Source organism: Bubalus bubalis, chromosome 17 (genome assembly GCF_019923935.1).
Source record: "Bubalus bubalis isolate 160015118507 breed Murrah chromosome 17, NDDB_SH_1, whole genome shotgun sequence".
NCBI classification, from domain to species: Eukaryota; Metazoa; Chordata; class Mammalia; order Artiodactyla; family Bovidae; genus Bubalus; species Bubalus bubalis.
In genome coordinates, this window is record NC_059173.1 from 65,378,263 (window position 1) to 65,405,573 (window position 27,311).

At 35.8% G+C, this 27,311-nt stretch overlaps 1 protein-coding gene across 7 annotated transcripts in view; it reads right to left on the reverse strand.

The window, feature by feature from the left end:
* Nucleotides 1-27,311, reverse strand: part of LRBA (LPS responsive beige-like anchor protein) — a 747,585-nt gene that overhangs the window by 588,516 nt on the left and 131,758 nt on the right. For all 7 annotated transcript variants that reach the window (XM_025267094.3, XM_044930515.2, XM_025267095.3 and 4 more), the window contains 5 exons: nt 21,691-21,783; nt 19,253-19,361; nt 18,817-18,898; nt 15,598-15,721; nt 15,103-15,295 (listed from right to left, as the gene is read on the reverse strand). In XM_025267094.3, the coding sequence (XP_025122879.2) occupies nt 15,103-15,295; nt 15,598-15,721; nt 18,817-18,898; nt 19,253-19,361; nt 21,691-21,783 (601 nt within the window). The remainder of the gene's footprint in view (nt 1-15,102; nt 15,296-15,597; nt 15,722-18,816; nt 18,899-19,252; nt 19,362-21,690; nt 21,784-27,311) is intronic.

The window sequence follows — 27,311 nt, forward strand, 5'->3', positions numbered from 1 at the left end:
TATAAAAGAGCAGACAGCCTAGAAATCTCCCTCCCACCACTGGTCCTCACCTGCACAATTCCCCAAAAGTCAGGCAATCAGTTATTAATTTCTTATGTATCTTTCCAGAGTACTTTTGTGCATATATAGACAAATACAAATTCTCACTTGCCCACCTGTTTTACTCACTAATATCCACTACACACTCTGTTTCACACTTTCTTTTGTCACTTAATATACCCTGGTGAACTCTCTTACTTTGCAGTCCCTTACAATGAATAGGTTCAGCATCTTTTCATAAATCTAAAGTACTTTTTACTCAGTTTCCCATGGGTTGTTTGATCATGTCTTTTGTCCATCTTCCTATTAGGCTGTTGTTCCCTCTCTATTTCTAGGAGAAGTTTATATAAAAGGAATGCTATCTTTGCTCTGGTCCTAAATAGTTTTCTCAATTTGTCGTCTGCCTTTCTGACTTTGCCTATGGTATTATTTGTTTTTTGGTCACAAAGGATTTTGCATGTTTTAATGTAGTTAAAAAAAAAATTAGTCTTTTTTTCTTTAATGGTTCTAGATTCTAAGTCATACTGAGAAAATTCTTACACAAAAGTTTACAGAAGAATTATGTCTTTTCTTCTGTACTTTTATGCCTCCTCCCTCCATCTGCATCACTGTCCATTTAATTGATCCATACGTTAAATTTCTTCATATTCCAACTTTTTTCCTCTATTGTCCCAACATTATTCATGGATAGTTTAAAGTTTTGCCTGGTGATTTGAGACATATCCTGTACAATATACTAAATACTTATATGGAATTTTGTTTATTTCTGGACTTTCTCTTCTAATCCCTTGGTCAGCCCATCTCTTCATGTGTCAATAATGCATCTTTTAAATTACTGACACCTGGTCATGTAACTTAGTCCTCAGTAGACTTAGTTCCTTCTAGTTGCTCTTTTTACAGAATCTTCCTGGATATTTTTACTTGTTTATTTTGTTTTACTGTTCCTTAATAATTACCTTCCTCTGTTTTTTCCCCTCCAAAGGAAAAATGGTTAACTGGCATTTCCTTGGGATTTCATTAGCTTTATAAAACAACCTAAAGAAATTTCTTTAAAACCTAAAGAAAAGCTATTATAACTTTATGATGTTGAATCTTCCTATTCTAGGAATTACATTTTTCTATTTGTTCATGCCTTCTGTGTGCCCTCTGAGAATGCTTTAAAAATTTCAAGTAATTCAAAGTAAAATTTAGATACTACTGGCAGTATACGGAAAACACACAACTGTGCCTAGAAATACCTGGAGGTACCAAGAAGGGGCTGACATTTAAGTTTGGCCCTCATTAATGATTACTTATTTGCAAGAAAGAGAAGAGCAAGATTAAGAGCAAGGGGAGATATCGTGCAGAAGAAATTTAAGAAGATGTGTGTAAGAAATGATGTATAAGAAAGATGGTGAAAGAAAATTCAAGATACTGAGTTATTTGGTAAAGCAACAAGATTAAAGCATTTCTAGGAGTGATGAGCAATAAAAATAGTAAGTAAGTATATCAACCGTAAGGAGGTATTGAACTACAAAGGCTTTGTGAATCATGAGAAAGAAGGAAAATTTTATCATACATGTAAGGGTAAGCTTTATTTATTCACTGTTTTAAACGGCAACTGTGTGTTTTACACAGACAAATTAAAAAATTATTTTCAAATGGAATTGACTTGTAAATCTTACTATTCTGTTCACAGAAAGCTTAAAATAAGCCCACTACAAAAAAACCAGAAGAATAAATAACAAAAAATTGAACATACCTATATAAAAACTGCCAAAGAAGCAGAAACAACAAATTTAAAAGCAGTACAACTGTATTTTTGTTTGTATTGACAAAGACTCTCTCCTTAACCAAACTTTATTAAGGTTCCTCTGAACCCCTGTCTCAACTAGGCCCTCTGTCCTTGCCAGACATTTGAGCAGTTCCTCACTTCCCACTGTTCATGGATGATATCTAATCAGCCTGGCCTACCTTCAGCAAGGGTCCTGTTAAAGTCTGGTTAACTAGAATTTGGCAACCCAGATGGCTCCTCTTGTTTATTTTCCATTCACTGAGGACCTTCCTCCCTTCTACTCTGCTCCTTAGCTATAAAACCAAGACTTCTCCTTGTATTCAGAGTTGAGCTGAGCTCTATACTCAGGATTTTTCTCCCTATTACAAGAGTTCCTGAATAAAATCTGATTTTACTGCTTTAACTATTACTGACTCTGGATCTTTTCAACTACATGTATGTGTGCATGTCTGTGTATATTTTAAATTAATTTCAATATATTTTTTAAAAAATTATTTCCACCAATTTTTCTGAACAGAGTTTTTGAGAAACCCATAATATGAAAAGCAAATTAATTCACTCAGTTATTTCTTCCTAGAATTTTAATTGGTCTAATATTCAGATGTTACATAAAAGTTGCAACTTTTGGTCTAAAGTTCACCATCTTAAGTAAGCAATACTAGTAAACATAAAAAGAAGCCTCACTCTTTCATAAAATGACTTTTGAACAACACTTTCTTATTAACACCAAGTGAGGATGCAATTTAAAGAGAAACTTTCCAAACGATCAGTATTCTCTTAATCTCTATAAATATCATACTAACACATGGAAAACATTCTTAATTAACTTAACATCTAACATTCTTTAATTAATTTAAAAGAAATTTAAAGAAATTTTCTTCCCTCCAACTGCCTTAAAGTATGAAAATTTTCATCTAATCAATAATTGTTCCCCACTCCACAACATGCCTGAAAACATACACGTAATAAATACTAAATTAAGCTCATTTTAGTGTGCAATACCATATATGGTTTAAAATACTTGCATAATAGTTGAGATACACAGGATGCTTCTTATTTACTGATTTAAGCATCTGGCAAATATTGAGACAATCTTCAAAGCAATCCTAAACAGACAGGTAGTATAACCCTCATTTTAGATGCATGAAGACAGGAAGCACAGTGACATAAAATAATATCACAATAATTTACTAACGGCTGATTCATGCAAATATATAGCAGAAACCAACACAGTATTATAAAGCAATTATCCTCCAATTAAAAGTAAATAAAGTTAAATTTTAAAAATTCATCTTGACCAATTTTATTTTCTTAAGAACAGTCTAGACAAGCACTCCCATGTAAAGTTAGAATACAAATCGATACACAATTTTTTACATAGCAACTTAGCAATATCTTTTTAAAACATGCAAACTCCTTCTGGCGTTTTAGGAATTCATCCTACAAAATAAGACATATATATATATGTGTGTGTGTGTGTGTGTGTGTGTGTGTGTATATAGGAGCAGACTCATCACTGCTCAAAGACAAAGGAAAATTAAACCACAGTGCAATACACTGTAATACAACTCAACAGATTTAAAAAAATCACCTCCACCAGTTTTTCCAAATAAAATCTGGAGAAGGCCAGAACATGACAAGTAAACTTGAATCATTTACTCAATCACTCCTTCCTAGAATTTCAAGTGGTCTGATAGTATTCAGACTTTATATCAGAGCTACAGCTTTTGTTCTTAACTTTACTTCTCCATAATATGATGCAATATACATACACCTGACAATATGCAGGCACTAAAATTCATGTAAGAAGTACATCACTAATTGAAATAATGCTGCAAAATATAAATATGATATTTTTGCAAGAGAATAATTATATATGTCTGTGTGTTACTTATGTAAAGAACAGAAGACTAGAAAGTCTTGCACTTAACCCATATGCAGGTGACGGGATAACAGGTAATTTCAGGATTTTGTGTTTATATTTTGTACTAGGTTGCACATTCCCAACAATGAGCACATATTAATTTAAAATTGCAAAAAAAAAAAAACAAACAAACTAGTATCTGTTCAAAAAAAACTTAAAGCCAACAAATACTTTAGCAATTAAATATAAATGCATACAATCATGAAATATGGAAATTTTGTAACTCTTGAAATCATAAAAGAATACGCAATTTTGGGGGGTTTTTTTTGGCAAGCCATGCAGCACGTGAGATCTTCGTTCCCTGATCAAATCTGTGTCCCCTGCAGTGGAAGCATAAAGCCCTAACCACTGAACAGCCTGGGAACGCCTTGTAATTCTTAATTTTATTATATAGCCACCATAAGCTCACACATACAAACATATGTATATTTATATATGCCAGTTCATATCTTGTAACTTTTAAATATACTTTTAAGAAACCACTTAGAGAATTTTAACAAAAGTGATTTCTACCTGCTTTTTACCCAACCTAAACTGTTATATATTCTTCTTTTATAAAACAATTGACATTTATGTTTAAGCCATTTCATCATAATTCAGAATATATTAAGACCTTAATCTAGATTTCAACTAAAGAGTAGAAGCATTTTGGCATACCAAGTGCAAACAATATTTAATTACTCAAGATAATGTTCAATTTGAAGCATAAAAAAAAAGAAGATAAATAATAAAAACCTAGAAAATACAAAAAAATAATAAAATTACAAAAGTTACTGATACACACTTGAAACCTGAGACCAAGGTAACCAACATACTCCAAAGACTCCAGGAGAGCCCATTACTGCTTCTAAAACGTAGTTCAGCTGTTAGAGGGGAGGGACACAGTGACAAACAGCTTCCCTGCTACAGAGGTGGCAGGATATCTATCAAACTGGACAATAAAATTGCAATTGAGTTTCTTTGGCTTTTTATAGCAGCTACATGTATCCTGATGTAACTGCAAAAGCTATACAAGTCTGCAACATTAGTTTTTTACACACCAGTTCTTTATGAAGAACCAAGTTATAAATTTGTGTAACAGAGATTTTAAATGGCTGTAAAAAGGAAAAAATATGCATCTCTTCAGTATTATATGCACAAAAATATTTATAAACCTTTACAACTAATATCTGCAAAGAAAAATTTTTGATTCCAATAATTTCAGCAGAATTTTTATCAGCATGCTACAAATTGTTCACCTACTTACTGAATCACTTCAGCTCTGTCCTAAACTTTATTAAATATTGATTTGAAGAGCGTTCGAGTATAAGCTTTCCATTTTAATTTAAAAATAGATACCAGGATTTATGATTCCAAACACATTAACATAGCTACATTCAAATAAATCACTTTACATCAGACTTACAAAAGAGAAAAGCTTTTTCATAAATGAAAAAAAAATCATACAAAGAAATAAAACTGAAAGACATTTATGAAACATTAAAGGTGAAAAACCACAAGAAGCAACTTGTAACTTTAAATTTTTCTTTTCAGCCTCAAAAAGTAAAGCTTGAGCACTTATCTTCTGAAATACACTTCCACAGCAAAAAGGGTCAGGTGCAGTTTTACTCAGATAAAACTACTCTGAAATAATCAGGATTTTTTCCATTTTATAACTATAATTCTGAAACTTTAGTCCAAGACTGGTTCTTGACTCAAAGTAGGCAAAAAAGACCTTCCTAGAATGTCACTATTTTCTTTACAAAGGTTTTACAATCTATTTAAAGCCGTAAGTCACTGGAGTAAAGAAAAATATGAACTAATTAAATATACATATTTAATACACACAGAAAACAAAGTCTGCTTTGGGTTTGTGTATAAATTTGAGTCTAAAAAACACTGATTTCAGACACTACATAAGAAAAGTAGCTTATATTTCTTCTTTTAACATTTTCTATGTCTTAAAATATGCTCCAAGAAATAAAAAATATATTTTCCTTTATGATAAAAAGAATGTATTAAGGGGTCTTAACTGGGGTCTATATTTAATTTACATAGAATTAGTCTGTCTTCATGATACTTTCTAGAGAGTATATTATATTAACATCTTAGTTTAAAAGAGAGAAGGAGAGAATATTGAAGTAAGTAAAACTAATTCCTTGTACAGTTTGAGGGGCCCTAAAAATTTAAAGTACGTAAAAAGGGCTTATTTTAAATATGGATTTCTAGAAACATCCCACAAGATTCAGACTGAGATTCTGAGGGGGGCGTCCCGGAAACGGTAGTAAGATGCACATCCCAAGTTACTCTAATGAGACGATCCCTAAAACATACTGTGTGTTTGTAGGTACTGCTTTAAAGTCAGCGGCTACGGCTATTTCCTGGATCACTGATAAGAAAAGACTGAGGTGCCAAGGTACACACAGGGCAGCATGATGCCACATGATGATGTAATCAATGGCTCAGCTTCCCGGGTGGCTCAGTTGGTATAGAATCTGCCTGCAATGCAGGACGACTTAGGTTCGATCCCTGGGTCAGGAAGATCCCCGGGAGAAGGAATGGCAACCCACTCCAGTATTCGTGCCTGGAGAATCCCATGGACGGGGGAGCCCGGCGGGCTACAGTCCAGGGGGTCACAAAGGGTTGGACTGGATCGGGCGACTCACACACACAGTGGTGGTGCGTTTCCTCCTTCTTCCTAAACAAATATTCAGCACAAGCTGCCAAGTTCTCAGCACTACGCTCAGTTAGGGAGATAGCAAGAGTATAAAACCTTTCATCCCTGCTGATGCGGGCTTTCAATTAACAGTCACTTTTAACCAACAATACAACATGAGGGCTATTACAGGATCATACATGATTAAACGCCAGTCTACATTTCCTATCTGACTCATTACTGCTCTTCTTCATGTACGTTACACAGTCTCAGCAGAGCAAACAATTCCCATGCTTTTCCCTCAGGGAAATCACCTCGGTATTTTTGCTTATGCCAATTCCTCCACAAGTGATTCTCATCACCCCTATCTCTACACACCCAAATGTTATTTATCATTCTTCAAGGCTGTAGTTAGGATTCCCTGCTGGCTCAGAAGGTAAAGAATCTACCTGCAATGCAGAAGATTGAGGTTTGATCCCTAGTCAGGGAGATCCCCGGAGAAGGAAATGGCAACCCACTCTGGTATCCTTGCCTAGAGAATTAACTGGACAAAGGAGGCCAGCAGCCTACAGTACACAGGGTCGTAAAGAGCTGGATGTGACTGAGGGACTAAGCACAGCACAGCACAAGGTGGTGGTCCAATGACATCTGAACTACAAACAGCTCAAAGCCCTGCTCATTTCAATCTGAATGTCTTTTCTGTGACACTGACTCCTTCCTGCCTTACTCTCTCAGTGCTTGTATAACCTCCTATATTGGAAAGGAACTTCTTTCAGGATAAGATCTCTTCTACCTGCAAGTACTCAACTAAACAAAGACGAAAAACAAAGGTGGGGAGTGGAAAGAACAAAAGAAGAAAGATAAAGGCAGAAAGGGGAAGAAAAGAAGGTGCCAACTGGAGTAAGACCCAGACGCAGTGACTGAAGATGAGTAAGAGAGCCCAGGGAAGGGCTGACTGAAAGACAAGGGAGAAGAGGGGGAGCAGAGACAAAACAAACAGAGACAGAGAGGAGGAGGTTGGGGGGAGGGAGAAGGCACATGGTACAGAATGTCTAGAGGAACACTGGAGGGAAGAACAGAGAAAAAGAGGGATAGGAGAAACAGGAGACGGTGGCTAAAAGAAAAAAAGACACAAGCAAAGAGGGAGCAAGAAAGCTGAGCCGTGATGGAGAGCAACACAGACCGCACGAGAAGCCCACACCGACGCAGGGTGTGCAGGGTGACTACATGGAGACTGGGGACGGAGGGGAAGAGGGAGTGAGAAGGGAGAGAAGAAGGAAGAAGTAGGGGGAGAGGGGAGAGGGGAGAAGAGAACAGAGGAAAAACAAGAGGGATGGGAAGCAGTGGGAGGACGAAGGAAAAGAGAGACTTAAGATACGAAGAGAAAATTAAGTGCTGTGAATTCACACACAGCAGCATGGCTGAGGAGTACAAAAAATTATCATAATAGTGATTTCAGTTCATTTCAGTTCAGTTGCTCAGTCATGTCCGACTCTTGGCGACCACATGAACTGCAGCACCCCAGGATTCCCCGTCCATCACCAACTCCAGGAGCTTGCTCAAACTCATGTCCATCAAGTCAGTGATGCCCTCCAACCATCTCATCCTGTCATCCCCTTCTCCTCCTGCCTTCAATCTTTCCCAGCATCAGGGTCTTTTTTAATAAGCCAGCCCTTCCCATCAGATGGCCAAACTATTGGAGTTTCAGCATCATCCTTGCAATGAATATACATGACGGCTTTCCTTTAGGATTGACTGGTTTGACCCCTTTGCAGTCCAAGGGACTCTCAAGAGTCTTCAACACCACAGTTCAAAAGCATCAATTCTTCATGCTCAGCTTTCTTTATGGTCCAACTCTCACATCCATACATGACTACTGGAAAAAGCACAGCCTTGACTAGACTACTTTGATTACTAGATTACTTTGTTGACAAAGTAATATCTCTGCTTTTTAATATGCTATCTAGATCATCAAATCTTTTCTTCCAAGAAGCGTCTTTTAATTTCATGGCTGCAATCACCATCTGCAGTGATTTTGGAACCCAAGAAAATAAAGTCTATCACTGTTTCCATTGTTATCCCATCCATTTGCATTGAAGTAATGGGACCGGATGCCACGATCTTCATTTATTGAATGCTGAATTTCAAGCCAGTTTTTTCACTCTCCTCTTTCACTTTCATCAAGAGGCTCTTTAGTTCCTCTTCGCATTCTGCTATTAGGGTGGTGTCATCTGCATATCTGAGGTTATTGATACTTTTCCCTGCAATCTTGAGTCCAGCTTGTGCTTCATCCAGTCCAGTATTTTGCACGATGTACTCTGCATATTAAATTAAACAAGCAGGGTGACAATATACAGTTGTCATGTACTCCTTTCCCAATTTGGAACCAGTCTCTTGTTCCAAGTCTGGTTCTAACTGTAGTTTCTTGCCCTGCATACAGGTTTCTCAGGAGGCAGGTAACATAGTCTGGTATTCCTATCTCTTGAAGAATTTTCCAGTTTGCTGTGATCCACACAGTCAAAGGCTTTGGCGTAGTCAATGAAGCAGATGTTTTTCTGGAACTCTCTTGCTTTTTCGATGATCCAGTGGATGTTGGCAATTTGATCTCTGGTTCCTCTGCTTTTTCTAAATCCAGCTTGAACATCTGGAAGCTCTCAATTCATGTACTGCTGAAGTCTAGCTTGGAGAATTTTGAGCATTACTTTACTAGCATGTGAGATGAGTGCAATTGTGCGGTAGTTTGAGCATTCTTTGGCATTGCCTTTCTTTGGGATTGGAATGAAAACTGACCTTTTCCAGTTCTGTACCACTAGGGAGTTTTCCAAATTTGCTGGCATATTGAGTGCAGCACTTTCACAGCATCATCTTTTAGGATTTGAAATATCTCAGCTGGAATTCCATCACCTCAACTAGCTTTGTTCCTAGTGATGCTTCCTGAGGCCCATTTGACTTCGCATTCCAGGATGTCTGGCTCTAGGTGAGTGATCACACCATCGTGATTATCTGGCTCATAAAGATCTTTTTTGTACAGTTCTTCTGTGTATTCTTATCAGTTCTTCTTAATGTCTTCTGCTTCTGTTAGGTCCATACCATTTCTGTCCTTTATTGTGCCCATCTTTGCATGAAATGTTCCCTTGGTATCTCTAATTTTAGCTAGCTTTACATCCTTAAACATATAAAGGATTTTGTTAAGTACAAAGGAGCACAAAGTTCATGCCACAAGTAAACAAAAATGGAGACCTAAGAAAGCTTGATATATTTTAAAGTGAGTAGAACCAGTACAGTCAGAGGAGATATTTTTCTCAAGTGAACAGAGTAAGATGAGGTAGGAAATGCTTTTTTCATGGGAAATAGTAAAAAATTAGGTAGAAATCATTTGCTTTTCTAAGATTAGGACAGTGCTGATGGAGGGGAATAACATTATTTTTAAACAAGTTATTTTGAGAACAATAAACCTAGAGGAAAATAACAAACACCTCAGGCCACTGACCATTAGAACTATCCACAGGAGAAGTAACTCAGACATGTATAAATTACTACAAGTCATTAAGAAAGAGAAAAATTTCAAAGCAGGGAAAAGACAAAACCCTGCAAAAATAAGAAATCTAACAGCATCAAAAGTTAGAGGATAGAAATTACTTATGACAGCATCAAAAGTTAGAAGATAAAGCAACTCTATTCCTACTAATAAGTCCTAGAGCAGAGCTTTTGGTGGATCATGGAATCAATTTACTGAGGCGTCATCAGCATTTTTGCCCGGCGGGTGGGGAGGCGGGGTGGAGGAGGGGTTCCACCGCACAGCGTCAGGATCTTAGTTCTCGGACCAGGGATTGAACAGGGATTTCACGACCAGCAATGAAAGCACCGAGTCCTAACTCCAGGACAACTAAGGAATTCCCATCATCAAAAACTTTAAATATAAGAGTTTATCACTCCATACCAACATTTAGTAAGAGTAAACACTGTCTCATAGCATCCAGCTCTGTTTCAGGCGTGGGGGAATAGATGAACATGTGCGCACATGTATGTAAACACATATAACTCATCCCAATAGACTTCTTACTGTGAACAACAGTTACATGAAGCTTGAAAATGACACCTCTATTAAAGCCTTTGCCTTTGAGCACCTGACTTATTCACAGCAGTGAAAATGAATGAAAGAAAGCTATATGTAAGAATAAAAAAGGTTTTTCTGTATGTTCCAATCAAACTTTATTTACAAAAGCACCCAATGAGCAAGATTTGGCCCAACGATTGCCCATCCCTGGCTTCAATCAACTCTCTCCCACGCTAATGACTCTGATTAATTCTTTTTTTAAATTTATGTATTTATTAAGAATAAAAAAGATTCTTAGAAACAAAAGGTTTGATGAGAAAAATAAGTAACAGAAGAGTTCACACAGTACAATGTCACTTTCATAAAATATAAAAATAGGCAATATAAGAGGTTATGTTATTTAGGAATACATTTTTTTTTTAACTTTTCAAAAAGGAAATGAGGACAGGTGGGGGTTGGAAAGGTTGAACCATGCAACATGTTTTTAAGTCGGGTAGTCACAATTCTTCCTTTATAACACTTCATAGCATATATGCCACACAAATTATTTTGGATGTAATTAACTCATTTGAAAAGAAAATTTTTAAAAATGTGTATTTATATCAAATATGAAGTGATAAGGGCATAACTAATAAGCTAGCATTAAGAGTCAGCACAAAAGGATTAACAGGAGGAATGATAGACCTATAACAAAGGCAAACAGTCATTTAATTTCATTTGCTGTGATTTCACTCATTAACTCCTAAAGTCAGATAAACACATTAATTACCACTTTTACCATTTCTAGATTAACACTGGTGGTTAAGAAATTTTAGAAACTTTCCTGAGTTTACAAACTATAAATTACTATAAATCAGAATTCAAACCCAGGACCAGCCTATCTGCAAAGTCCATGTTATCTTCATTACTCACACAAATAGACCGGTGACTGGACATAAATATTTAACTCAAAAGCTAAGGTGTCGCAGATATCTTCTATTCCACCCCTTTTGTTTGTGGATAGAAAATAATTAAGAGACTAGGCTACTGGCCCTAAACAGTCAATGATTTGGCACTTCTCAAGCATTTTGGTCTCAGGATCCAAAGTATTTATTTATATGGGGTATGTCTTCAGTTCTGTCCAACTCTCTGTGACCCCAACGGACTAAATTCTCCAGGAATTCTCCAGTCCATGGAATTCTCCAGGCCACAAAGCTGGAGTGGGTAGCCTTTCCCTTCTCCAGGGGAACTTTCCAAACCAGGGATCAAAGCCAGATCTCCCACATTGCAGGCAGATTCTTTACCAGCTAAGCCATGAGGGAAGCCCCTATTACTAATTACCACATTAGAAATTAAAGCTAAGAAATTTTACAAATATTGATTTCTTTTGAAAATATTAATATAGATGGCATTTTTCAAAGCAATAATAAAAATGAGAAGAGTGCTATTATTTCACAAATTTCATTTGCTATTATTTTTGCAAACCTCTTTCATTCTGGCATAATAAAAGATACCTACACTCTAATATCTGCTTTTGTATTCAGTCTGTTGCATTATATTGTTTTGATTGCAGTACATGAAGAAAAATCCACCTTCTAACTAGATATGTAGCTAGAAAAGGTGGACCCCTCCACTCCCTGAAATGGTCTCCTGGGCTCCCAAGGTCTTCAGATAGTACTTCAAGAATTACTGCTCTAAAGATTACATTCCTTTAGCCATTCTTCCTAAGGCCATGACAAACTAAAGTGTATACAAAAGTGCTGAATTAACAGGGAATAGGCATAAAATTATTAAAATCTAATTCACAGCGCACTTTCCTAAACGAGAATTCTCCCAGATAGATTTGAAATCCAATCCAAATTAGGTGAGATCTAAACTTTTTTCCCTATTTTTCTCATGAAGTAGTAACGGGCAAAACACTGCTAGGAGAAAATCAGACCAGACTGCGACAGCTCTCTACGACAGACATCAGAATAGCGGGGTACCAGCACAAACTGAAACAACTCAGAAGAGGTGGCAAAGCGTTTCTGTAAAGTGCCAAATAGCGAATATTTTAGGCATGGGGGCAAAAAAAGTCTCTGTCACAAATACTCAATACTTGGAGCATGGAAGCAGTCATACAAAATACATAAATAAATGCAAATGGCTGTGTTTCAATAAAAATTTATTGACAGAAACAGGTCAGGCCAGATTTGGCCCTTAGGCCACAATTCTTTGAAGACTGCCTTTGACTAAACTGATTAGCTTAAAAATGCAGAGACTAAAACAAAGCCATTTTTGAAAATCACATCTTTGCCTCATTTAGCACTGGATTATTCACAAGATTGTGGCGTAATCTAAGATACTTTTGTAAATCCTTACTATAGCAACACATCTTTCTCTCATTTAAGAGGGAGGAAACAGAATTAATAATAACTTCTAAGAACTTCAAATAGCTGAAGTTATCCAAACACTCAAGAACATATATTTAAGAAATGACAACATATTCCAGTGTGGTTTGGACGCTAAGTCGTGCCCAACTCTTTGAGACACTATGGACTGTAACCTGCCAGGCTCCTCTGTCCATGGGATTCTCCAGGCAAGAATACTGGAGTGGGTTGCCATTTCCTTCTCCAGGGGACCTTCCCAACCCAGGAATTGAACCCAGGTCTCCAGCATTGCAGGCAGATTCTTTACCAACTGAGGTATGAGAGAAGCCCATATTCCAATAGATGGGCAAAATATTCCAGAGCAGTAACTATGATAGTCAATAAAATAAAACATTTAAAGATATACCAGGGACTTCCCTGGTGGTCCAATGGTAAAGAATCCGCCTTGCAGTACAGGGGATGCAGGTTCAATCCCTGATTAGGGAACTAAGATCCCACAAGCCGCAGAGCAACTAAGCCCACGCACCGCAACTACAGAGCCCATGCACCACACGGGAAGATCCTACATGACAGAAGGAGATCCTGCATGCGGCAACTAAGACCTGATGCAGCCAAATACAAATAAATAATTATTAAAGTTACTACACACCAAAAAAAATTTTTTAATTAAAAATAGAGATATACTAAATTTATCACTTCTTTTCTTTATCCTTCTAGTCAATTTATAATATTAATATTTGCTAATTATATTACTTCTGGATATATGTACAGTTCCTAAATAAGATATATAAAGCATAATAAAAGCTAATAAATTTAACTGAATTTTCATTTGAATATTTAACTGAATATTATTTGAAATTTAAAATTTCCTCAGAAGACACAAACATAAAACTCCAAACATAACAAGAAAAGCAACAAATTGACAGAAGACATTCATAAATAATATAGGTAGCAAAGGATTAAGACCAAGAATATATGAAGAACTTCCACAAAACAAAAAAAGTGCAAATTAAAATTAGGGAAACGCAGCATTTAAAATTCATCATATTTGGAATTTTTTAAACTCCAGCCATAACAAGTGATAAGGTGATATGAAGACATGAGTATTTATACATCACTGGCAAGAATATAAACTGATATACTACTTTGGAAAAGAATTGTAAATCTTGTAATGTTCCACATCTGCATCTTACAAATTAGCAATTCCAATTCTAGAAAGAAACTTTCTCATGTATACAAAATATATCAAAAGTTCTCATCAAAATGATAAACAGATGCAGTTATACCGTGGAATACACACAACTGAGAAAAAGGACACGACGACCCTGGTCATTATGAATGGGTCTCAAAGAGTGATAAGTAAAAACAGCAAGTTATCAAAAAATGCATTTCATACAACACCATTATCTATATTAAGTACATATTTGAAAAATAAAATTATCCAGTGTGGTATGCGTGTGTGTAATTAAAAATACACATAAGACACAGAAATAATGAAAGCCCCAAATTCAGGTGAGGGGGAGAGAAGAGGGGCTGAAAATGGTAGACAAAGCAACTGGGATGGAGAACCCACTTTCATAAACATGGTAGGTACCTTACTCCTTCTAACTTTTTATATATCTAGGACATTTCATTGATATTTTTAAACAAAAGCTATATATAAATGAGTAACACTGGATTAAGGTGTTTTTATTTTAAGACAGACTAGTAGATTTCCAAACAAATTTTTTAACAGAATATAACATACGAGCAAAAGCAAAATTAGCCAGAGCTTTTTGTTTACTCAACCACCTTATATTACTAAAGTAATTCTCATCTTTGAATATTGTGCGCCACCTTGTGTTCAAAAAGGTTTAAAGTCCTGTAAAATTCGGAAAACTGTATCTTGAAAATGGCTACTTGAAAATGGTATGGGGAGGGAGGTGGGAGTGGGGTTCAGGATTGGGAACACGTGTACACCCGTGGTGGATTCATGTTGATGTATGGCTAGACCAATACAATATGATAAAGTAAAAAAAAATTATAATAAAAATTTTAAAAAGAAAGAAAATAAGAAAATACAAATTCCTATGCTGTGTTACAAGGTTTCACCTTACTAAGCACACATAACAATGACATTAAAAAAAAAAAAAAAACCTATTCTGATTCTGAGGAACTTAGAAATAGTCTCTTTCTTATTAGTTATTCCTTGTTTCAGTTGTTCACTACACTTCCAAAGTGTAATCTGCCTTTTTGACTTCATTTTAACTATATAAAATTTTGTTAGAGAATCAAAATTACAAACATTTAAAATTCTAAAATATACTGTCATTTAAAAAAACTTACCTTTGAATGTGTGATTGATAAAGTGTCTACCCACACACGCCAGCCACCCCACTCATATTTGATTGCATGGTAAAGTAGGATTCGGAATATGGCATATACCATTTCTGTTATCTTTTGTTCATCTGAATTCTTAGGATTAAAATAGCAGAGAGAAAGCATCCACTCTTGCCACACAGAACACTGTAGCAAACTCCTGAAAATATTAAGAGGACACTGAATTATTTAAAAAGTAAATCAGCTGAAAGAATTCCAAAAACGTAAAACTTTAAAACAAAATGAACAAAACAACCAGCTTTATTATGTATACAAAACAATCAAAAACAATGAGGTATTGAAAGTTCAAATAACTGTATGGTATATTACTTGTACTACTTTCATGAAAAAGCATACAGAAAGTTCATTTCATAGTATTTAAAGCAATTTGTCCTAGAAAATATAGGCTTATTCAAAGCTAGACTTGAACACTGCAAATAAAAGGTAACTGATCCTGCTTACCTTCTATTCTCTCTACTGTTATTAAAAAGTTTAATCATGTCAGAAAGAAATGCTCTGCGAACTTCCATGCTCTCTGGGCACTGCACAGAATTTCGAAGTAGCGTTGCAATTACTTTTAGTATCTCTGTAAGACAATTCATAAATTAGTAAAAACCACAACATTACAAAAAATTCATGATGCAAGATCATCAGTATATTTCAATTTTATTTCCCTGACATAAATGTCTACCTAAAATATCCTCTTCTGTATTATAAAAAAATTATCTGCGGACAAGACTGCAAAACATTCACTAGAAATCATATATAAACAAGAAAGGAATTTTTTATTTTCATCATTAGACAGAATACTTAAATTTTAAAACTTTGTAGTAAATCAAATTAAATTATAAATGAATTAAATGACTGCTGACACCTCTCCATAATCTCTGCCAGATAATAAAGTTGATCTTAAAATATACATATTTAAATTTTTTTTAAATACTCAAAACATATATATAAAATCAAAATCTCAGAAAAAAAGAGTTCTCAGCTTCTTCAACAATACGTATAATAGGCACATACTTTATCCTTTATCATTGTGAATTTTAGAAGCTATCAGGATTTTCTTCCATAATTCTAAAAGTAAAATTAGACACAAAAATATGAAAACTAAATTAAAACCTACTAAAAACCCTCAATAAATAAAACTGCTCCTGTAATACTCTTAAATATTGACTAAATTTGTACTATAAATTTTAAGAAATGAAATGCTTAAAATATATAAAAATCAAAGTAGAATGATCAAATAATAATATCCCCAAGTTTTACACAAATAAAAATTGAGGAATTCTAAACTTGCAATTGGCCAAGATTTTTGGTGTTTCTAAAGCAAAAAGTTCAAAATATCAAATAAAAGATACTTTATCATAAACTTAATGACAATTTCTGAATTCTTCTAATGACAAAGTCTACCTGAACAATGATTACCATGACAATAATATCCACTAACTTTGAGGATATACTACTGTGAGATACTTTTTTAGAAAATACAGATATTAATACATATAATCCTCACAAAATGATAACTAGATACTATTATCATCCGGATTGTAGAGATACTATTATTTACCCATTTGGATAAATTAATGCACCCCAAAATCACTTAGCTGTTAAGACTGAAAAGCAGACATACCATTTTTTAAATACCACAGTGTACAGATTATCTTTTCTGCTAATATATTACACAGACAATATATTTAAAGTTCTTACTTCAATAAGTCATCTTTCCCATAACTACATAAAATATATTTTGTATTATATATATTATCAAGGCTGGATGAAGCACAAGCTAGAATCAAGACTGCCAAAAGAAATATCAATAATCTTAGATATACAGATGATACCACCACTATGGCAGAAGAGGAACTAAAGAGTCTCTTGATGAAAGTGAAAGAGGAGAGTGAAAAAGCTGGCTTAAAACTAAACATGTTGATATACGGCAAAACCAATACGATACTGTAAAGTTTAAAAATAAAATAAAATAAAACTAAGCATTCAAAAACAAAGATTATGGCATCCAATTCCATCACTTCAAAGCAAATAGATAAGGAAAAAAAAGAAACAGTGACAGACTTTATTTTTTGGGCTCCAAAATCACTGTGGATGGTGACTGCAGCCATGAGATTAAAAGACGCTTGCTCCTTGGAAGAAAAGCTATGACCAACCTAGACAGCATTTTAAAAAAACAAAGACACCACTTTGCCAACAAACGTCCTTATAGTCAAAGCTATGGTTTTTCCAGTAGTCATGTATAGATATGAGAGCTAGACCATAAAGAAGGCGAGTGCTGAAGATCAGATGCTTTCAAACTTCGGTGCTGTAAAACACTCTTGAGAATCCCCTGGACAGCAAGCAGATCAGATTAATACAACCTAAAAGAAATCAAGCCTGAAAATTGACTGGCAGGACTGATACTGAAGCTGAAACTCCAACACTTTGGCCACCTGATGTGAAGGGTCGGCTCATTAGAAAAGATCGTGATGCTGGGGAAGACTGAAGCCAGGAGGAGAAGGGGATGACAGAGGATGAGATGGTTGGATGGCATCACCGACTGGATGGACATGAGTCTGAGCAAGCTCCAGCAGATAGTGAAGGACAGGAAAGGTGGCATGTGCAGTCCATGGGTTGCAAAGAGTTGGACATGACTGAGCAAATGAACAACAACAATATAATTGACGTATTTTTTCCTTTTTTACTCTATAAAATAATGATATCACAATTACTTGGAGGCTAAGAAAAATTAAACACACACACGACATGTGTTTTTAAAATCAGTACTGAAACAGTATCAAAAACATGAACACAACTCACCACACAAAAAGTAATTTAATTTATAAATTCCACAAACCAGTTGTTTTAATATCACTAATCTTAAAAAGCAAGATGAGAAATGTACACATTTTATAAGTCCTTAAGAATTCTAAATATCAAAAGAAAAGATTATTAACTAAGACTAAGTTCTTAAACAATTAAGAAGACAGATATTTTTCAATTCCACACTTCGTATTCTTAACTTGACAGGAATTTAAAAAGAAAGCCACCTTCATGGTCTATGTAACTTAGCCTGTTATCAGGCTAAGTTACAAATAGTACAGTCAAAACTTTACCAAAAATCTGAACATAGATCTTATGCATATAATTCTTGAAAATCTGTATATAAACATTTCCCCATGACCTAAGGTCAATTTGAAATTATAGTCAACATCCAACACAAACAAAACTACTATTATATTAATGTCTATAATGAAATGTTATCTAAACAATGTGTTTCCAACAATATCAACTTTAGGTTCTTCAGTGCCTTTCCATTTGGTAACAAAATGTACTTATAAAAAACAAGTTAAAAGGAAGGGAATGGGAGAAATGGGTGAAGGTGCTCAAAAACTAGAAGCTTCCAGTTACAAGGTGAATAAGTTCCGTGGATGTAATCTTTAACCTGGAGACAGCAGATAACAATACTGCATTATGCGTTTGAAAGTTGCTAAGGCTATTCACCACGTGTAACACAAAAAATTAAAACCATGTAGAGCCATGGATGTGCTTACTAACATTACTGTGGTAATCATCTCACAAGGTGTATCAACTCATTACACTGTACTCCTTGAAATTACACAACGTTGTATGTCAGCTATTTAACAATAAAGCTTGAAAAACAAAAAACAAAGTATATTAAATACATACGAGGATTCTGTATCTTTACTGAGGAATCAGGATCTGGATGTTGTTTATGTATCACTTGAGTGCAAATCTGTTCTATGAGAATCTACAGAAATGAAACACCAGATTGGATTAGTATAATCACTATATCACTATTACTATTAATGAACTTTAAGTACAACACTAATCAACATTATAACCCTATTTTAAAGTAATTATAAAATGAGACATCAAATAGTCAATACAATGGAGAAAATACTTAAGCAGAGATGTCCACACTGTTTAATAACTCACAGACTAACAGATTTATTAAGATATAGCAGTGTGTCTTTAAATAACTAGTTTCAAAATCATACATCAAACCTAAATGCTTTTATTTCATCTACACATTAGTCAACTCAATTATATAGGTATTTTTAGCTAAAAATGAGTTAAGATTAAATGCTCACTGCATTCCTACCTCAAATAAGACATTATACGTGGTCATTGTGATTAAATTTGTCTGAAGCATGAGTCTTTCAGCTAACAATGAAAACAACCCATGTCCAAGCATGACTTCAGCTTTTCTTCTGCAATTACAAAGAAAAAAAAAATCAAATGCAAAGTTTTACTATTTACTATTTAGTTGATGAAGGAGACACAAAAATGTTTTTCACAAAAGTAACAAATTCCAGCTCAATAATGCCCCCAATTTCCTTCAACCTAGAACTTACAAGGCCACAAAATCTTTAAGTACAGAAATACAAACTACAATATGGGAACAACTAAAGTTTAAAAAAATAGGACTGGTTATGCCACAGCACAGCAAAAATCGTCACCAAAATCTTCACAGTTTGATTCAGCCCCTTATTCATGTCTGACTCTTTGCAACCCCATGGATTGCAGCATGCCAGGCTTACCTGTCCATCACCAACTCCCAGAGCTTGCTCAAAGTCGTGTCTATCGAGTCAGTGATACCATCCAACCATCTCATCCCCTGTTGTCCCCTTCTCCTCCTGCCCTCAATCTTTCCCAACAACAGGGTCTTTTCCAATGAGTCAGTTCTTCGCATCAGGTGGCCAAAGTATTGGAGTTTCAGCTTCAGCATCAGTTCTTCCAATGAACACTCAGGACTGATTTCCTTTAGGATGGACTGGTTGGATCTCCTTGCAGTCCAAGGGACTCTCAAGAGTCTTCTCCAACACCACAGTACAAAAGCATCAATTCTTTGGCACCCATTTTTCTTTATGGTCCAACTCTCATATCTATACATGACTACTGGAAATATCATAGCTCTGACTAGTCAAACCTTTGTCGGCTTTTTAATATGCTGTCTAGCTTGGTCAGAGCTTTTCTTCCAAGAAGCAAGTGTCTTTTAATTTCATGGCTGCAGTCATCATCTGCAGTGATTTTGGAGCCAAAGAAAATAAAGTCTCTCACTGTTTCCACTGTATCCCCATCTACTTGCCATGAAGTGATGGGACTGGATGCCATGCCCTTCGTTTTTTGAACGCTGAACATTACATTGCCAATAAAGGTCTGTCTAGTCAAAGCTATGGTTTTTCCAGTAGTCATGTATAGATCTGAGAGTTGGACTATGAGACCAAAGAATTGATGCTTTTGAACTGTGGTGTTGGAGAAGACTCTTGAGAGTCCCTTGGACTGCAAGGAGATCCAACCAGTCCATCCTAAAGGAAATCAGTCCTGAATATTCATTGGAAGGACTGATGCTGAAGCTGAAACTCCAATATTTTGGCCACCTGATGAGAAGAACTGAGTCATTAGAAAAGATCCTGATGCTGGGAAAGGTTGAAGGCAGGAGGAGAAGGGGACAACAGACGATGAGATGGTTAAATGACAGCTTGACTCAACGGACATGAGTCTGAGTAAACTCCGGGAGTTGGCGATGGACTCGGAGGCCTGGCGTGCTTCAGTCCATGGGGTTGCAAAGAGTCGGACATGACTGAGCAACTGAATTGAACTGAACTGAACCATGAATAATAATCTAAAGCCAAATCTTCACAGCAATTTTTTTACTAACTAGCAGCTACCATGAATAATCATCTAAAGCCAAATAAGTAGAAAAACAATGTGAAAGAAAAGGTAGAAGACATGCAAGAGAATTTTTAAATGAACACTGTGAAGGTAAACATACTAAAATTAAACTTTCAAGCAGAAACTAAGAAACTGAAGGATTACAAACTTAATTCTACCCCTGGGTTTGTCAAATGTTTTCTCCAAATGGCTGGATAGTATATATTTACAGTTTTGTGTACCATGCTCTCTGCAGCAATAACTCAACACTGCTGCTGTATAAACAACCATAGATAATAAGCAAATAAATGATTGTGGTTGTGTTCCAATGTAACCTTATGTACAGTCAGTCAGCTGGATTCAACACAGACTACAAAGTTAGCAATACTTTTCTACCACCAAAACTGTTAATTTTTATAATAAACCAATTCTGGTATAAGGAACAATAGGTAGGACAAGAACGTCTGCATTCAGTTAAGAAAAGAAGCACGCAGGTTTCAGTTTTTAGTTATATATATATAACAGAATACAGTATGTGACAAATACCCAAGTTAATTCTGTTAGCTATATACTACAGATAAAGCAAACAGTGATCAAGCCACCTGAAAAGAAGTCCTCACCTAGATTTACTTAGAATTCAACTTACACAAATGTATTCTCATAGTGAACAAAATGCAGAAAAATTAAAATAAAAACAGAAACAATATACTCCTGTTCCCTACTTTATTTTTAATATGTAGAAAGAGGACTAAACTTATATAGAATTTTATGAATAAAAATAAATAAAAAACAGACTAGAGTAACCACACGTAAATACTATCCCAAAGATTTATAAAACTGATATGTAATATGCAACAGTCCATTGTAGATTTCATGCATACTCACTTTGGGGCCAGGTGTTTTAAAAAATAGCCCATTGCCTTGAGAGCCTGTACTCTGATTCCTTCACTTGTTGATGCCAGAAGTTTATAGATAACACTGAATAAATTAAAATTTAAAACAAATTACTATGAGTATCTTTCAAAAGTAAATATCTTATATATGCATATTTTTTCATATAGTCACACAATTATAAACCTTAGTCACACAATTATAAACCTATCTTCAAGTAAGATATGAGCGAATTTAATATACATTTCTAACATTTAAAAATTTGCTTATCAACTATATGTTCTCTTCAAGAAACCCACTTTAAATGCTCAACATCACTCATTATCAGAGAAATGCAAATCAAAACCACTATGAGGTACCATTTCACGCCAGTCAGAATGGCTGCAATCCAAAAGTCTACAAGTAATAAATGCTGGAGAGGGTGTGGAGAAAAGGGAACCCTCTTACACTGTTGGTGGGAATGCAAACTAGTGCAGCCACTATGGAGAACAGTGTGGAGATTCCTTAAAAAACTGGAAATAGACATGCCTTATGATCCAGCAATCCCACTGCTGGGCATACACACTGAGAAAACCAGAAGGGAAAGAGACACGAGTACCCCAATGTTCATCGCAGCACTGTTTATAATAGCCAGGACATGGAAGCAACCTAGATGTCCATCAGCAGATGAATGGATAAGAAAGCTGTGGTACATATACACAATGGAGTATTATTCAGCCATTAAAAAGAATACATTTGAATCAGTTCTAATGAGGTGGATGAAACTGGAGCCTATTATACAGAGTGAAGTAAGCCAGAAAGAAAAACACCAATACAGTATACTAACACATATATATGGAATTTAGAAAGATGGTAACAATAACCCTGTGTACGAGACAGCAAAAGAGACACTGATGTATAGAACAGTCTTATGGACTCTGTGGGAGAGGGAGAGGGTGGGAAGATTTGGGAGAATGGCATTGAAACATGTAAATATCATGTATGAAATGAGTTGCCAGTCCAGGTTCGATGCACGATACTGGATGCTTGGGGCTGGTGCACTGGGACGACCCAGAGGGATGGAATGGGGAGGGAGGAGGGAGGAGGGTTCAGGATGGGGAACACATGTATACCTGTGGCGGATTCATTTTGATATTTGGCAAATCTAATACAGTTATGTAAAGTTTAAAAATAAAATAAAATTTAAAAAAAAAAAAAAAAAAAAAAAAATAAATATACAAATATATACAGATAAGTAATTGAATGGACAAAAATATACCATCTTAATAACTAATCAAAAATAAGAGTAACTACATTAATTTCAGACAGATTTCAAAGTATGGAAAGTTATCAGGGATAAAGAAGGATGTTATATCATTATAAACAGGTCAATTCTCCAATATGACCTAACAGTCCTTAACGTGCATGTACCTAGCTACAGAGCCTAAAACTATACAAGGCAGAAACTTACAGAAGTGCAAGGAGAAACAATTAATCCATTATCATAGTGGGAGATTTCAAAATCCCTTTCTCAGAAAAAGACAGACCCACCAGGCAGAAAATCAGTAAGCACATAGTTAATCTCAAAAATACCATCAAACAACTGGATGTCACTGATATCTATGTACTACTTCCAGGCTACCCAGGTGACCTGGTGGTCAAGAACCCGACTGCCAGTTCAGGAGATGCGAGAGGCGTGGGTTAGATTCCTGTGACAGATGACCTGGAGGGAAACGGCAACCCACTACAATGTTCCTGCCTGGAAACATTCGTGGAGGGGCCTGGAGGACTCCAGTTCATGCGGCTGCCAGGAGCTGGACACAACTGACCACACACACACGTGCTACTTCCTTGTACAACGGTAGAAAAACACACTTTTCTTCAGCTCACACAGAACATTCACCAAGTAGACCACATCCAAGACCATAAAAAACATAAACAACAAATATAAAGACTGGAGATTACATAAAACCTACTCCAAAACCACATGAAATTAAATTAGAAATCAATAATAGATAACTGCAAAACACCAAAATACTTCTAAATGAAAGGTGGGTTAAGGAAGAAATCTCAAAAAATTAAAAGCATTTTCAACTAAACGAAAATGAAAGCACAACTTATAAAAATTTGTGGGATGTTGCAAAAGCAGCACTTACAGGAAAATTTACAGCACTGAATACATATATTCTAACAGAAAAGAAGAAAGATCTAAAATCAATAACCTAAGGTTTTACTCTAGGGCATCTGGATGAGAAAATTCAATTGAAAGTAAGCAGAAGAAAAACAATAAGCACTGGAGTAGGAATCAATAAAAAATGGAGAAAATCAATAAAAATAAAACTTGATTCTTCAAAAAGACCAATAAAATCAATAAGCTTCCTTGGAGGCTAAGAAAAAAAAGAGAAAGGACATAATTCACTAATGTCACATATAAAAAGAGGGATATAACTACAGATGTCATGCCCATATAAAAGAATATTATGAACTCTATGCCCAGAAATTCTATAACCTACATGCAATAAGCCAATGCCTTGAAAGACATAATCTGCCAAAACATACCTAAGAAAAAATAAAAGATATGAATAGGTTTATATCTACTAAAGATACTGAATAACCACCAAAATAGAAAGTACCAAACCAAGAGGAATTCACTGGTAAAATCTACTGAACATTTGGGGAAGAAATTATACCAGTTCTCCACCAGCTCCATCAGAGCACAGAAGCAGAAGGAATACTCCTAACTTACTCTCATTCTGTGAGCCACCATCAGCCTACACCAAAACCAGAAGACAACACTGCAAGAAAACAACCAGTATCTTACATTAGACCAATATCTCACATAATAGAGATGAAAAATCCTCAACAAAGTATCAGCAAATCAAATCCAAATAAGTATAAGAAGTATATACGATGACCAAGTGAGATTTATCCTGGGTATACAAGGATAGTTTCACATCTGAAAATCAATTAAGGCAATCATCACATAAACACATAAGGAAAGTTATCAGTTATATCAGTAGATAAAAAAAAAATTTTACAAATCCAACAGCCATTCATGTTAAAAACTCTAAATAAACTAAGGACAGAGGGTTAACTTTCTCAACTTGATAAAGACTATCTACAAAAAACCTACAGCTAACATCACACTCAATGGGAAAAAAATTCAAAACTTTACTACTTAGATCAAGGGAAAGGCACGACTGTCCCCTCTCACCATTCCTTTACAACATCATACCGAATTTTCTTCCTAAAGTGGTAAAGCAAGAAAAGTAAATATACGTACAGACTGAGAAGGAACACATAACACAATCTGTGTTTGCAGGTGACATGATCACCTACGAAGAACATCTAGGACTGACTGACAAAATAAATCATGGAAATAGGAAGCGATTATAGCAAGGTTGAAAAATACAAAATTGATATCCAAAGTCAATTGCTTTCCTATATACCAACAATAAACAAGCCAAAGGACTTAATAGATACTTCATCAAGGGAGATACACGGATGGCAAATAAGAATACAAAAAGATGCTCCACATCATAGGGAAATGCAAATGAAAACAAAAATAAAACACCTATTAGAATGGCCAACCACCACCAAATGCTGGTGAGGGGGAGAAGCAACACAAATTATCACCCTCAGAAGAAATTGAAAGCACAGCCACTCTGGAAGACAGTCTGGCAGTTTCTTACAAAACTAAATATACTTTTACCATACAATCCAGCAACTGCACTCTTTGGTACTTATCCAAAAGAACTGAAAACATATTTCCAGGAAAAACTGACATATGCATGTTTATACCAGCTTTACATGTAACTGCAAAAACTTGCAAGCACCCAAGATGTCCTTGATCAATGCATAAATAAACTGTAGACATCCAACCAATGAAATATTATTCAGGCCTACAAGAAATGAGCTATCAAGCTATGAAAAGCCTTTTGGTTGAAAGCCTCAGATTGAAAAAAATACATACTTAATGATACTAACTATATGGCATTCTAGAAAAGGCAGAACAAGGGAGACAATAAAAAGATTAGTGGCTGTGGGTTTGGTGGGTGGGGGTGCTGAGAGAAGGATGAACAGGCAAAGCACAGAAGATTTTGACAGCAGTGAAATATTCTGAATGCCAGTGTAACGATGAACATATACATTCAACCAACCAAGATGGAGTAAGGACAACAGAGCTTCTCTTCCTGTGGATTAGAACTATAAACTACAGACAAATAGAAAAGTAAATCTGCAAGTACTCCGAAGACTGCAAAAAAGCAGGTGCATTGTTGTGGAGAAGTTAATACTTAGGCATTACACATTTTATAGGAAAGAGTCTGAATTTTTACTTTTCTCTTGTAAATCTGACCCACGGTCTATATCTCAGAGTAATTTTCTTTCAGAAGTTCAAGTAGCTAATATCGTGAGAAAAACGATCCTTCAGGTTACAGGAATTAAGAAAATGGGTTCCTACAGACTAGAGGCCTGGAAAAGCATATGGAAAACCACTCCAGTATTCTTGCCTGGAAAATCCCCTTGGACAGAGGAGCCTGGTGGGCCACAGTCCAATTCAGTTCAGTTGCTCAGTCGTGTGTGACTCTGCAACCCCATGGACTGCAGCAGGCCAGGCTTCCCTACCCATCACCAACTCCAGGAGCTTGCTCAAACTCATGTCCACTGAATCGATGACGACATCCAACCATCTCACCCTCTGTCATCCCTTTCTCTTCCCGCTTTCAATCTTTCCCAGCATCAGGATCTTTTCCAATGAGTCAGTTCTTCACATTGGGTAGCCAAAGTACTGGAGTTTCAGCTTCAGCATCAGTCCTTCCAATGAATATTCAAGACTGAAATTCCCTTAGGATTGACTGGCTTGACCTCCTTGCAGTCCAAGGGACTCTCAAGAGTCTTCTCCAACACCACAGTTCAAAAGCATCAATTCTTCAGCTCTCAGCCTTCTTTATGGTCCAACTCTCACATCCATACATGACTACTGGAAAAACCATAGCTTTGACTAGATGGACCTTTGTCAGCAAAATAATGTCTCTGCTTTTTAATATGTTGTCTAGGTTGGTCACAGCTATCCTTCCAAGAAGCAAGGTTCTTTTAATTTCATGGCAGCAGTCACCATCTGCAGTGATTTTGGAGCCCCCAAAAATAGTCTGTCACTGTTTCCATTGTTTCCCCATCTATTTGCATTGAAATGATGTAACCGGATGCCAAGATCTTCATTTTTTGAATGCTGAGTTTTAAGCCAACTTTTTCACTCTCCTCTTTCACTTTCATCAAGAGGCTCTTCAGTTCTTCTTCACTTACTGCCTTAAGAGTGGTGTCATCTGCATATCTGAGGTTATTGATATTTCTCCTGGCAATCCTGATTTCAGCTTGTGCTTCATCCAGCCCAGGATTTCACATGAAGTACTCTGCATATTAAGTTAAATTAGCAGGGTGACAATATACAGCCTTGATGTACTCCTTTCCCAATTTGGAACCAGTCTGTTCTTCCATGTCTGGTTCTAACTGTTGCTTCTTGACTTACATACAGGTTTCTCAGGAGGCAGGTCAGGTGGTCTGGTATTTCCATCTCTTAAAGAATTTTCCACAGTTTGTTTTGATCTACCCAGTCAATGGCTTTGACGTAATCAATA